General features: G+C 45.8%; 1 protein-coding gene across 5 annotated transcripts in view; it reads left to right on the top strand.

Moving 5' to 3' along the window:
• SLC22A15 (solute carrier family 22 member 15) overlaps nucleotides 1-13,147 on the top strand; it is a 52,599-nt gene that overhangs the window by 11,066 nt on the left and 28,386 nt on the right. For 4 of the 5 annotated variants that reach the window (XM_064143355.1, XM_064143357.1, XM_064143359.1 and 1 more), the window contains exons 2-5: nucleotides 1,035-1,247; nucleotides 9,709-9,841; nucleotides 11,508-11,672; nucleotides 12,918-13,047. In XM_064143355.1, coding sequence (XP_063999425.1) covers nucleotides 1,035-1,247; nucleotides 9,709-9,841; nucleotides 11,508-11,672; nucleotides 12,918-13,047 — 641 coding nt within the window. The remainder of the gene's footprint in view (nucleotides 1-1,034; nucleotides 1,248-9,708; nucleotides 9,842-11,507; nucleotides 11,673-12,917; nucleotides 13,048-13,147) is intronic. The other variant, XM_064143356.1, reaches the window with a different exon arrangement.

The following is a 13,147-nucleotide window of genomic DNA, read 5'->3' on the forward strand; positions in this document are numbered from 1 at the left end:
TTGGCCCTCCGTGCCACAAGTGCATGCTGCTGGCTGTTCATGTATGTTATGTATGTACATATATGTTACATGTATGTTCATACAGCAAAACAGGTTCACAAAAGATTAAAAAATAGAGAAGAATTGTGTAAAACTGGTAAAGAATGAGTATGAGGAAGAGATCTGTTCCAGTAGAGGAATGGACAAAGTGAGTAGAAGGAGAGGATATTAGAGTAATATGCTTGCATAAAGGCATAGTTTTATTTTGTCTCCTTGATACTGTTAACAATTTTTTGTGCATCCAAGAGGTGTTCTTGCTGTATGTGGGAGTTGGGGGTCCTCTGACTAAGGGAAGAGTGTCAGGAGAGGAATTTCTTTCCTGTCAAACAATGGACAAAAAGTGCAAGAACCACTGTGATGTGATGGTTTGGGTGTTACCTTCCCCTTCCCCCCTCGGGAAAATCACCCAGACTAAACTCAGCAGATGAAAATTAAAGAGTGAAGGTTTATATTCACAGCTTAGCACAGTATACAAATAGGTATTTACAATCCATACAGCTATAGACAGAAACACAACAGCCCTCCCAGAAAACAGAGTCCCCAGGAGGGGCTCCCAACCACCCTTACACCTCCTTTCCACCCCTCCACCTTATCCCAGACTTTGCCTTACGTTCAAGATGAGTTTGGAGAATTGCCCCAGAGGGTTATGAAGCAGATGGATTAGCAGGTTAGAGAGAGAAGGGAAGCAGCCAAAGCCAGAGAGCAGCTCTGTTATCTATGTTTGTGTTCTTGTTTTTATATATGTCAGCAAGCCTATGAGTGCAGCAGCCATCACCATTGTTTCCTTTTCACAGCCTATCATCTAATTCTTCTCACCAAAATATCTCTGCTAGGCTCAAACTAGCACAAGTGATATTTAGTAGACAGGAGCATTGTAAGGTGGTAGATGGTTAATACAAAACAGGAACACTATTTTTACTCTGATGTGATCCAGCTACAGAGGAAACATTGCTTGACTACCTCTCACATCTTTGTCTTTTTGTGTTTCCTGGCAGCTCTATGTCGCCACTGAAGCCATCCTCATCGCGTTGGTGGGTGCAACTCCTCCCTACCACTGGGATCTCCAGGAGCTCTCAGCTAATCAGAGCCGTAGCAACCAGTCAGTGAGTGAACAGAGGGCGTTTGGGGAATGGCTTCTGACCGCCAATGGCAGTGAGGTGCACGAGCACGTACACTTCAGCAGCAGTTTCACATCCATCGTCTCTGAGGTAAGACTGAAATGTTCTGCTGCCATTGTGTGAGTGGCAAATCTTAGTGGGTTAGTTGTTGGGAGGCTGCATCTTTCTTCCTTACTAATGCACATTTTGATTAGCAAATTAAACAGGCACTGCCTTCAGGTAGAGAGCAGGTACTTACATCTTTACTGGCAAGAAAATCTATCTTTCTTTTACCCTGCAGATCTTGGGCAAGGTTCTGCTCCAAAACTTCCCACCTTTTCCATGTGAGAGTTGTTTGGATCATGTAGCCTGGTCCTACAGTTGAGATGGAATTGTGCCACTTGTTTTACTAGAGTGTTCATAATCCTTCACAGACTCTAAGATCTTTCTGGACATCTCATATGATTTTCCTATAAGGTCGTAGAATCAGTCAGGATTGGAAGGGACCACAAGGATCATCTAGTTCCAACTCCCCTGACATGCCCAGGGAAACCCTACCCTACAGCAGGCTGCCCACAGCCTCATCCAGCCTGGCCTTAAATATCTCCAGGCATGGGGCCTCAACCACCTCCCTGGACAACCCATTCCAGCCTCTCATTGCTCTCATGCTCAACAACTTCCGCCCCATGGCCACTCTGAATCTCCCCACCTCCAGCTTTGCTTCATTCCCCCTAGTCCTGGCACTCCCTGAGAGCCTAAAGAGTCCCTCCCCAGCTTTTTTGTAGTCCCCCTTCAGATCCTGGAAGGCCACAAGAGGTCACCTCGCAGCTTCCTCTTCTCCACACTGAACGGCCCCAACTCTTTCAGTCTGTCCTCATAGCAGAGCTGCTCCAGCCCTCTCATCATCCTCGTGGCCCTTCTCTGGACACACTCCAGCATCTCCACATCCTTCTTGTAATAGGGGCTCCAGAACTGGATGCAGTACTCCAAGTGGGAGTCTCAACAGAGTGGAGTAGAGGGGGAGAATCAGCTCCCTCGACCTGCTGGCCACACTTCTCCTGCTGCAGCCCAGGCTCTGGTTGGCCCTGCGGGCTGCAAGTGCACACTGCTGGCTCAAATGCATGTAGGTCAAATGCACGTAGTGCATTCCTCGTGCAGTTAGCAAGCAGGGAAGGAGCTGGAGAGGAAGAGGCTTCTGCAGTTATTGCAACTTCGAATATGAAGGAAGAAGAGAGCAGTGAGACCTCAGGTGAACAGTGCAACTCCCTCCCACTCTATCCCAAAACAATCTTTAGCTTTATTGATGTGGCCCCTGTGTTCTGAGTGTCTTCTTTCATGGTCTAGCTGCGGTCCCTACTGAAATGATTCTGGACTCTGCACTGATGTATATTTCCCAGTTGACATAAATTGGCAGTCTCTTTATTCTGCATGGCAGCTGCACTTACAGAGGCAAGAACTGATTTTAAACAGTACTTTTTGACATGTAATTGAGGGGCAGGTGTCAAGTGGATGGGGCCAATCACTTTTTGGTAGTAATCAGCAATAAGCCAAGGAGCAACAGCTACAAACTGGAACACAGAAGGTTTCATCTCAACATGAGGAGAAACTTCTTTACAGTGAGGGTGACAGAGCACTGGAACAGGCTTACCAGAGAGGCTGTGGAGTCTTCAACTCTGGAGACTTTCAAAACCCACCTGGATGCGTTCCTGTGCAAACTACCCTAGGGAATCCTGTCTTGGCAGGGAGGTTGGACTCGATGATCTCTGGAGGTCCCTTCCAACCTTCAAAGTTCTGTGACTCTGTGATGTGCACAACATGGCTTTCCTTGGAACTTCAGTAACTCTTAATGTCAAAATCTGTAATAAACCCTACCTGACTGTTACAAGACCTGGATATAGAGCTGTACAGCTGAGTCAAGTGTAGTTTCACATGATAATTCTGTTCGGTATCTTCATTAATGACATTGATGAGGGCACAGACAGAGTCTGCTCAGCAAGTTTGCTGATGACACCAAGCTGGGAGGCTTGGCTGATCCAGCTGAAGGCTGTGTGGCCATCCAGAGAGACCTGGACAGATTGGAGAGCTGGGCACAGAGGAACCAGATGGGGTTCAACAAGGACAAGTGCAGAGTCCTGCACCTGGGGAGGAATAATAAACTGCACCAGTACAGGCTGGGAGGTGATCTGCTGGAGAGCAGCTCTGTGGAGAGGGACCTGGGGGTGCTGGTGGAGAACAAGTTAACCATGGCACAGCAGTGTGGGTGTATTAGGAGGAGTGTGTCCAGCAGATCAAGGGAGGTTCTCCTGCCCCTCTGCTCTCCTGGTGAGACCTCATCTGAATATTGTGTTCAGTTTTGGGCTCCCCAGATTAAGAGGTACAGAGACCTGCTGGAGAGGGTCCAGCAGAGAGCTATGAGGATGATTAAGGGACTGGAGGGCATGGCTTATGAGAAGAGGCTGAGGGACCTGGGGCTGTTTAGTCTGGAGAAAAGAAGACTGAGAGGGGATTTGATAAATGTTTATAAGTATCTGAGGGGTGGCCAGGAGCGGGGGGACAGGCTCTGCTCACTTGCTGCCTGGGATACCCAAGGAGCAATGGGTGTAAGATGCAGCACAGGAGGTTCTGCCTCAACACAAGGGGGAACTTCTTTACCGTAAGGGTCCCAGAGCACTGGAACAGGCTCCTCAGAGTGGTTGTGGAGTCTCCTTCTCTGGAGACTTTCAAGGCCTGTCTGGATATGTTCCTCTGTGATCTGTGTTAGATTGTGTGGTCTTGCTGTGGCAGGGGAGTTGGAGTCGATCTCCTTGGGTCCATTCCAACCCCTAACATCCTAATGCTATCTGAAGTACTCCTATAAAACACTTAACTTTATTGCTTATGAGCCTATTAACTAAAACTGCCAGTTTGGAATAATTCCAAGCAGTTATGCACAACAGGCATTGCTGCTTCTTCTAGTAATAAAGAGGATGTGCGTACTTAATATCTCTGTCTAAATTAAAATCCTGAAGGATGGTGGATTTAGTTTTTTTAATTCATATGAGAGTCTTTTATTCTCTTAAACTTGACATGTCAGATATGTTTGCAGGGACTAGCAGTGGTTTAGGACATCAACCTTGCAGGAGTTCTTAAGCAAGCATTTTAGTTGTATAAGAAAGACATACAGGTAAAGAAAAGTTTGCTTGAAAAACACAAAGCTCAAAAAAAATTCTCAACAGCCACTTGTGTAGTTTCTGCTTTCTGATTGTTTAGCATATTTAGGCTGAGAGAATAGGGTTTGTTCAGTCTTGAGAAAAGAATGCTTAGGGGAGACCTCATAACCATTTAAAAGTATGTAAAATGTGGGTTTAGGAAGGGCAGGTCCCACCTGACCAACCTGATCTCCTTTTGTGATCAGGTTCCCTGCCTGGTGAATGGTGGGAAGGCTGTGCATGTAGTCTACCTGGACTTCAAAGCCTTTGACGCTGTCTGCCACAACAAGCTCCTGGCCAAGCTGGCAGCTCATGGCTTGGACAGATTCACTCTGATATGGGTCAAGAACTGGCTGGATGGCAGAGCCCAGAGAGTGGTGGTAAATGGTGCCACATCCAGTTGGCAGCTGTCACAAGTGGTGTGCCCCAGGGATCAGTGCTGGGCCCAGTCCTGTTCAATATCTGTATTGATGATCTGGACAAGGAGGTTGAGTCCAGCATCAGTAAGTTTGCAGGTGACACCAAGCAGGTGTGGATCTGTTGGAGGGTAGGAGAGCTCTGCAGAGAGACCTTGCCAGGCTGGATGGCTGGGCAGAGACCAATGGGATGAGATTTAACAAGGCCAAGTACAGGGTCCTACACTTTGGCCACAACAGCTCCAAGCAGCGCTACAGGCTGGGGACAGAGTGGCTGGAGAGCAGCCAGGCAGAGAGGGACCTGGGGATACTGGTAGAGAGTAGCTGAAGATGAGGCAGCAGTGCCCAGGTGGGCAGGAGAGCCAATGGCATCCTGGGCTGGATCAGGAAGAGTGTGGCCAGTAGGACAAGGGAGGTTATTCTACCCCTCTACTCAGCTCTTGTCAGGCCACAGTAATGTGAAATTTCTTATCTGACTTCTGTTGTTTATTTGCAAATTGAGCTATCTGATAAATCCTTTGTTTTTTTTAGTTTGAACATGCTTATTTGAGGGATGCCTTGTTTTATTATTGATGTATAAAGAAGCTTTTTCTACATTTGAGGAAGATACTTATAATGCTTATCTCATGGCATCACTTATTAATAACATGATCACAGCAAATACACACTGAAAAATATTCTGATGTAAAAAGCTTGGTTTATAAATATTAGGCATACATATGTAACATCTTTTGGGTTAAAGAGAAAGACCTTAAGCCCTGTAAAGGGCTTTGTGGCTCTCAGAATTACATTGCAAAACAAGTATTGCTTTGCAAGCAAAGTATCCCTGAATCCATGATTCATTCAGAAAGGATATGATGCTGCCCAGAGGGCCAAACAGACCCTGGGCTGCATCAGGAGAAGTGTGGCCAGCAGGTTGAGGGAGCTGATTCTCCCCCTCTACTTTCCTTTGCTGAGACCCCACCTGGAGTATTGCATCCAGTTCTGGAGCCCCTATTACAAGAAGGATGTGGAGATGCTGGAGAGTGTCCAGAGAAGGGCCACGAGGATGATGAGAGGGCTGGAGCAGCTCTGCTATGAGGACAGACTGAAAGAGTTGGGGCTGTTCAGTGTGGAGAAGAGGAAGCTGCGAGGTGACCTTCTTGTGGCCTTCCAGTGTCTGAAGGGAGACTACAAAAAAGCTGGGGAGGGACATTTGAGGCTCTCAGGGAGTGACAGGACTAGGGGGAATGGAGCAAAGCTGGAGGTGGGGAGATTCAGAGTGGCCGTGAGGAGGAAGTTGTTCAACATGACAGTGGTGAGAGGCTGGACTGTGTTTCCCAGGGAGGTGGTTGAGGCCCCATGCCTGGAGGTGTTTAAGACCAGGCTGGCTGAGGCTGTGGGCAGCCTACTCTAGGGTAGGGCATCCCTGAGCATGGCAGGGTGGTTGGAACTGGATGATGCTTGTGGTCCCTTCCAACCCTGACTGATTCTATGATTCTAATGTCACTGAGTTTCACTACAGGTAGCTTTTAAAATATTTATACCAAAAGCTAGGGCATGACATTTTTTTATACTGATAATTAGGGCATGATTGTGTCCAGTTCTAGGTTCCCCAGTTCAAGGAGGACAGGGATGTACTGGACAAGTGTGCTGCAAAGAAGGATTACAAGGACAATTAATGGACTGGAGCATCTTTCTTATGAGGAAAGGCTGGGAGACCTTGACCTAATTTAGCCTGGAGAAGAGAAGACCAAGAGGAGATTTTATTAATGTTTATTATTTTATTGGCTTATAATATTTATAAGTGGTCAGGCCACACCTTGAGTCCTTCGTCCAGTTCACGGCTCTTTTTCTTGACGGCTTTTGTGGGTTTTAATTTCTGCATGTTTCTAACAGGAAGAGTGTGGCCAGCAGGACAAGGGAGGTTATTCTTCCTCTGTACTCAACACTGGTTAGGCAACACCTTGAGTGCTGTGTCCAGTTCTGGGCTCCTCAGTTCAAGAGAGATGTTGAGATTCTGGAATGTGTCCAGAGAAGGGCAATGAAGCTGGTGAGAGGCCTGGAACACAGCCCTGTGAGGAGAGGCTGAGGGAGCTGGGGGTGTTTAGGCTGGAGAAGAGGAGGCTCAGGGTGACCTCATTGCTGTCTGCAACTACCTGAAGGGAGGCTGTAGCCAGGTGGGGGTTGGTCTCTTCTGCCAGGCAACCAGCAAGAGAACAAGGGGACACAGTCTCAAGTTGTGCCAGGGGATGTGCTGGATGTGAGGAGGAAGTTGTTGGCAGAGAGAGTGATTGGCATTGGAATGGGCTGCCCAGGGAGGTGGTGGAGTTGCTGTCCCTGGAGGTGTTGAAGAAGGGACTGGGTGAGACCCTTAGTGCCATGTTCTAGTTGATTGGAGAGGTCTGGTTGGTAAGTTGGCCTGGATGATCTTGGAGGTCTCTTCCAACCTGGTTAATTCTATTCAGGGATGAGGTCACCCCTGAGCCTGTTCTCCAGGCTGCACACCCCCAGCTCCCTCAGCCTCTCCTCACAGGGCTCTGTTCCAGGCCTCTCACCAGCTTTGTTGCCCTTCTCTGCACACATTCCAGAATCTCAACATCTCTCTTGAATTGAGGAGCCCAGAACTGGACACAGCACTCAAGGTGGTGCCTGACCAGTGCTGAGTACAGAGGAAGAATATCCTCCCTTGTTCTACTGGTCACACTCTTCCTGATCCAGCCTAGGATGCCATTGGCTCTCTTGGCCACCTGGGCACACTGCTGCCTCATCTTCAGCTACTCTCTACCAGTACCCCCAGTCCCTCTCTGCCTGGCTGCTCTCCAGCCACTCTGTCCCCAGCCTGTAGCGCTGTAGCTTAGGGTTGTTGTGGCCAAAGTGCAGAACCCTGCACTTGACCTTGTTAAATCTCATCCCATTGGCCTCTGTAATTTTCTGGGATTTGTTTTTCTAAAGGAGCTTCAGAAGCTGAATGGTGGTCACGTGGTTATTTTAGAATTGAGTTTTGCTCATCTTGATGCTTCATGGACTCATTACCTGTCCTATCAGTGAGCACCTCACTGTTCAAGTGACAATTCAGAATGAAGTGCATATTGGGAGGTATGTGAGTTATTTTCATGGTGCTTCTGAATGACTTTGTTTTGTTAGCTCCTTGATCTTGGTGAGGTTTAATTATGTGGCTTTGCTCTTATTGTGGGGTAGTTTGTAACTGAGGTTTGAAATCATAGAGGCTTTGCTAGAAAGGATATCTGATGGGATTTTGATAGAGGAGGAATAGATTATGATGAGAAGATCAGTGTGTCATTGCAGGGATACTGACATAATCACCATATAACCACTGCAGGACGAAAAGTTGGATGTCACTTAAAGGCAACATTAGCTCAAATGCAAGAGGAATAGAAAAAGAGAAGAGCACAATATGTGAAGTTTTTAGAATACAAAAGGAGATGACTTCTGGACAGTCAGAGCATGGTGTTATATTTGTTCTACAGTTTTGTGGGGAAATTAATTTCCTCTCAGGTTTAACCTGAGCCATTAAAGTCTGTAAGACTCAAAAATAGGAAGATTTGGTTTGTATTTGCAATTTGGAAGAACTGGAAATGACACAAAGTAAATGACACACTGCTTTTAATACCAGAAAACCTGTCAAAAGTATTTCTCAGTGACAAGACTACTGATAAGGAAGGGCATATGCAGGATTACCTCTGGACATAACCTGCGCTTTTTATCTTTGCCTAGTGTGCCTACAGGCTTCTACAACCTATGTCAAGAGGTAGGACTGAGTCTACTGAAGATAACTGTGATGTTTTGGGTGTTACCTGCCCCCCCCTGCTTAAGAAAATCACTCAGACTAGGCTCAGTCAATCTGGAAATTGAATGAATGAAGCTTTATATTTACAGCTTATCACAATACACAAGCAGGTATTTACAATATATCTACAGCTATAGACAGAAATAGACAAGTTTAAAAAGTAATCCAAAAACACAACAGCTCTCCCAGAAACCAGAGTCCCCAGAAGGGGCTCCCAACCACCCTTACACCTTCTTCCACCTCTCTACCTTACCCCAGACATTTTCTTATGTATTAAGGTGAGTTTGGAGGGTTGCCCAGGAGGGTTAGGAAGCAGAAGGATTAGTCAGGCAGCAGGTTAGGTTAGAAAGAGAAATTCATGCAGTCCCAGAGAGCAACTCTGTGCCTTATCTGTATTTATGTTCTTATTTTCACACATCTCAGCAAGCCTATGAGTGCAGTAGACATCACCATTGTTTCCTTTTCACAGCCTGTAATCTAATTCTTCTCATCAAAATAATCTAGCTAGCTTCAAACTAGCACAGTGAGAAAAGGCAATAAAAGGGAGAGTGGGAGAATGTTGCAAGAATTACAGTATTCTGAGGAATCTGTCCTTGGTTTCAGAATCAAGGATTGCATGTGATTTTGGGGGAACTGTGCAATTGGTTGATACCACTCAGGGTCTGGAAGATAGTCATACAATCAGTCAGGGTTGGAAGGGACCACAAGGATCATCTACTTCCAACCCCCCTGCCATGCCCAGGGACACTCTACCCTAGAGCAGGCGGCCCACAGCCTCATCCAGCCTGGCCTTAAACACCTCCAGCCATGGGGCCTCAACGACCTCCCTGGGCAACCCATTCCAGCCTCTCATGCTGAAAAACTTCCTCCCTATGTCCACTCTGAATCTCCACACCTCTAGCTCTGCTCCATTCCCCCTAGTCCTGTCACTCCCTGAGAGCCTAAAAGTCCCTCCCCAGCCTTTTTGGAGGACCCCTTCATATACTGTAAGGCCACAAGAAGGTCACCACAACACAAGTACTATCTAATAGCTGACTGAATGCAATGCAAGGTTTGATCCTCCTTAAAGTATGTGTCAGCCTTCTTCAGCCATTAGCTTTTGGTGAACTGCTGAACTACTTGAATTATGCTTCATTTGCCTTCCCCCCCCCCATCCTTCTTTTTTCTTCTTCCTCCAGTGGTTTTTAATTGGCAACACATCATACAAAGTCAGTGCTGCCAGTTCCTTCTACTTCAGCGGCGTGTTTCTTGGAGCAATCTCCTTTGGCCAGCTCTCAGATCGCTTTGGGAGGAAGAAAGTCTATCTCACAGGTAACTGCTGCCAACTAACAAAATGATTGAAGTGGAGGTGGAGTGTTCCTAAAGATCAGTGCAAGAGCCCAGCTTCTGCTGAGAGCTTGATTTCATAGATTCACAGGCTTGTTCTGATTGGGAAAGGCCTTTAGATCGTCAACACAAGCCCTATGACGGGAGGCTGAGGGAGCTGGGGGTGTTTAGGCTGGAGAAGAGGAGGCTCAGGGCTGACCTCATTGCTGTCTGCAGCTACCTGTGGGGAGGTTGTAGCCAGGTGGGGGTTGGTCTCTTCTGCCAGGCAACCAGCAACAGAACAAGGGGACACAGTCTCAAGTTGTGCCAGGAGATGTGCTGGATGTTAGGAGGAAGTTGTTTTCAGAGAGAGTGATTGGCATTGGAATGGGCTGCCCAAGGAGGTGGGGGAGTCACCATCCCTGGAGGTGTTGACGATGAGACTGGATGAGGCACTTAGTGCCATGGTCTAGTTGACTGGATAGGGCTGAGTGCTAGGTTGGCCTGGCTGATCTTGGAGGTCTCTTCCAACCTGGTTGATTCTATGATTCGGTGAAGTCCAACCATTATCTAACTCTACCAAATCTGGTGCTAAACCATGTCCTTCAACACCACATCTGTGCCTTGATAGGCAGCAGTGAATTGTGTGCTGTCTTTTTTTTTTTATTGTTTATAGAATCAACCAGGTTGGAAGAGACCTCCAAGATCATCCAGTCCAACCTAGCACCCAGCCCTGTCCAATCAACTAGATTGTTTTGCCCTTCCTGTATACTTCAGGAATATAAGCAAGGACAAGAAATTAACATCTGGGAGATAGTCTGTATTCAGTAATGGTCCTGTAAGGGCTCATACTCATACATGTCAAGCTCATGGGGTCTCAAGAGGTTTCAGTTAAGGTTTCTAGTCATTGGTTAGCAGTGTTTGTATGTACACAACCTTCTAGGAATCGGAACATTTTCCCTGCTGTCCGAATGATGTCATTCTTATGTATTTGTGATCCTCACCATGTTTTAGAGCTCATAACCTTTTCTAGTGCCCCTGATCAAGCAGCATTTGGAACTTCATGTCTTGTGTGTGGAGGTATAAAGTGTTTGGTCGATGGATAAGAATACAGAATTGAAAACCAGCATCTTGATTTTTAAATGAGCAACTTCATTCCAAGTAAATAAAGGTCAACCTTCTATTCAGTGCAAAATCCCCATGTACTGTCCCATGCTAACATTTCTCTTCCTTAGTTTGTGAGGGCTACTTTCCACAAATGAGGAGAGTTCTTTGATCATGTATTTAATCTGTGGCTTCACTATGGTGCTAAATGTCAAGCTGTCTGAACTGGAGCCAGGCAGTAGTTCTGAACATACAAAAAAAATGATTGCTCAACTTGAAGGTTTAGTACTGCAAATTCCATTCCTTTTTGCCCTGTCCTCCCCTTCTTTTATGATATTGATTGTTTGGGTTTTTTTTGTATCAGACACTATATCTTTTTCCTCCTGTCTTTCCCTCCTTTCATGATACTACTTCAGGTACCTAAATTTTTACCTGAAATGGTGCTGCTGCTGTTGTTAACTGTTTACTTGAGACAGATGCCACTGAATATCAAGAAAAAATGCTGATAAATGCTTCTGTTTTGCTTTAGGTACTCTTCTGAAATTAAACCTTTTGCCTTGTCTTCCAGGTTTTGCTCTTGACATCTTGTTTGCCATTGCAAATGGATTCTCGCCCTCATATGAATTCTTTGCCATCTCTCGCTTCTTGGTAGGAATGATGAATGGTGGGATGTCACTGGTGGCCTTTGTTCTGCTGAATGAGTGTGTAGGTGCTGCCTACTGGGCATTAGCAGGTACAATTTGACTGCCACTGTCTTTATTGTTACAGTTTATAGGTTTCAGACTCGCACGCTGCTTGAAATGCATCAAAGCTAACACCATAGCAGCAGCTCATTTAGCTCCACTTGAGCATCTATGTGAACCACAGTTTAGAGCCCTGCTTTGTTTAATACAAAACTTAGGCAAGCATAGTAGATGACTTGGGGCCATTTAGATTTCTTCATCACTCCGCTTGACTAAGCTTCAGCTGAAACAACCCCTGTGAATGTTACACAGCTAAATATGCATCCAAGGTTCGTGTTAGCTGAGCTCTATCCATTGCAATTTTGGTCTCTGCCAAAAAGAACTTTGTGTTTGTATGCTCAATATGCTAAATGTCAAATATTTAATTCTTTGGAGTTATCAAAAAGACATCAGAAGTGTCTTTTATATAGTCTCATACATAGGTGAGGTGTCCCTGCAGGAGGGTGCAGCTAGATGACCTTTAAGGTCCCTTCCAACCCAAACCATCCAACAGATCTCTGACCTCGGCCTTGGTCTCCCACCCACACAGCTGCACATTTGCACACTTCTGCTTTTTTACATCAGTGTCCCAGCAAGCTTTGGGGGCAGAACACATTTAAAGGTGTGCAGATGAGCTCCGAAAACAGCCCATACAAGGCCAAGGAGCAGACCCCACAGGGACAGACAGGAGCTTTGCAACATACAGAAAGACAGAAAAGGTTCTTACCTGAAATCATTGCCTATCCTTTTGCTTCTCTCTGGAATCCTGGGGTCTGGACACATATTACATCCCTGGGACACGCCAAGTGTTGAGACACCTTGACAAGTGCCAAAGAAGTGCTGTGATGAGACTGTTCTAAAACAGAATGTCTTATAGATCATGAGAGCTACAAATGAGTGCTATGTATTCCTAAAAAGGCCAGTCTTTCAATGGTTTGTGGTGTTTATTTCTACACCTAGACAGTGGAAGCATAGGTTATTGCAAGACTTGGCTACTCGTGGATTTTGTTGGATGAAAAGAATGCAGAACAATGCTTTTTGTACTTGTGTTTATCTTTGCAATTAGATAAAGTACATCTGTATCTGTGAAGGACAGAATATTGTTTGGTCAAGTAGCTGTGATTTTGGTAGTATTGCCAAATGAGTTTATTGTAATGAAATGTTAGCTTCTCTCTGTTTCTGTGTGCTGAGAGTTGTTAATGTTCCTTAAAGGAGTCATAATGTTTTGTTTTGTTTTGTTTTTAACTGTATGCTAGGTTCTATTGGTGGCTTGTTCTTTGCTGTGGGAATTGCCCAGTATGCTTTGTTAGGGTACTTTATTCGTTCCTGGAGGACTCTGGCTGTTGTGGTTAACCTGGAAGGAACAGTCGTCTTTCTTCTCTCTCTGTAAGTTATTTTTCAAAGTCATTTTCATCAAGAAAGATGTCAAAAAAACTTGCAAACCAAACCACCACCACCACCAAAGAAAACCCAAACAACAACAAAC

This window comes from Pogoniulus pusillus, chromosome 5 (assembly GCF_015220805.1).
Source record: "Pogoniulus pusillus isolate bPogPus1 chromosome 5, bPogPus1.pri, whole genome shotgun sequence".
NCBI lineage: Eukaryota > Metazoa > Chordata > Aves > Piciformes > Lybiidae > Pogoniulus > Pogoniulus pusillus.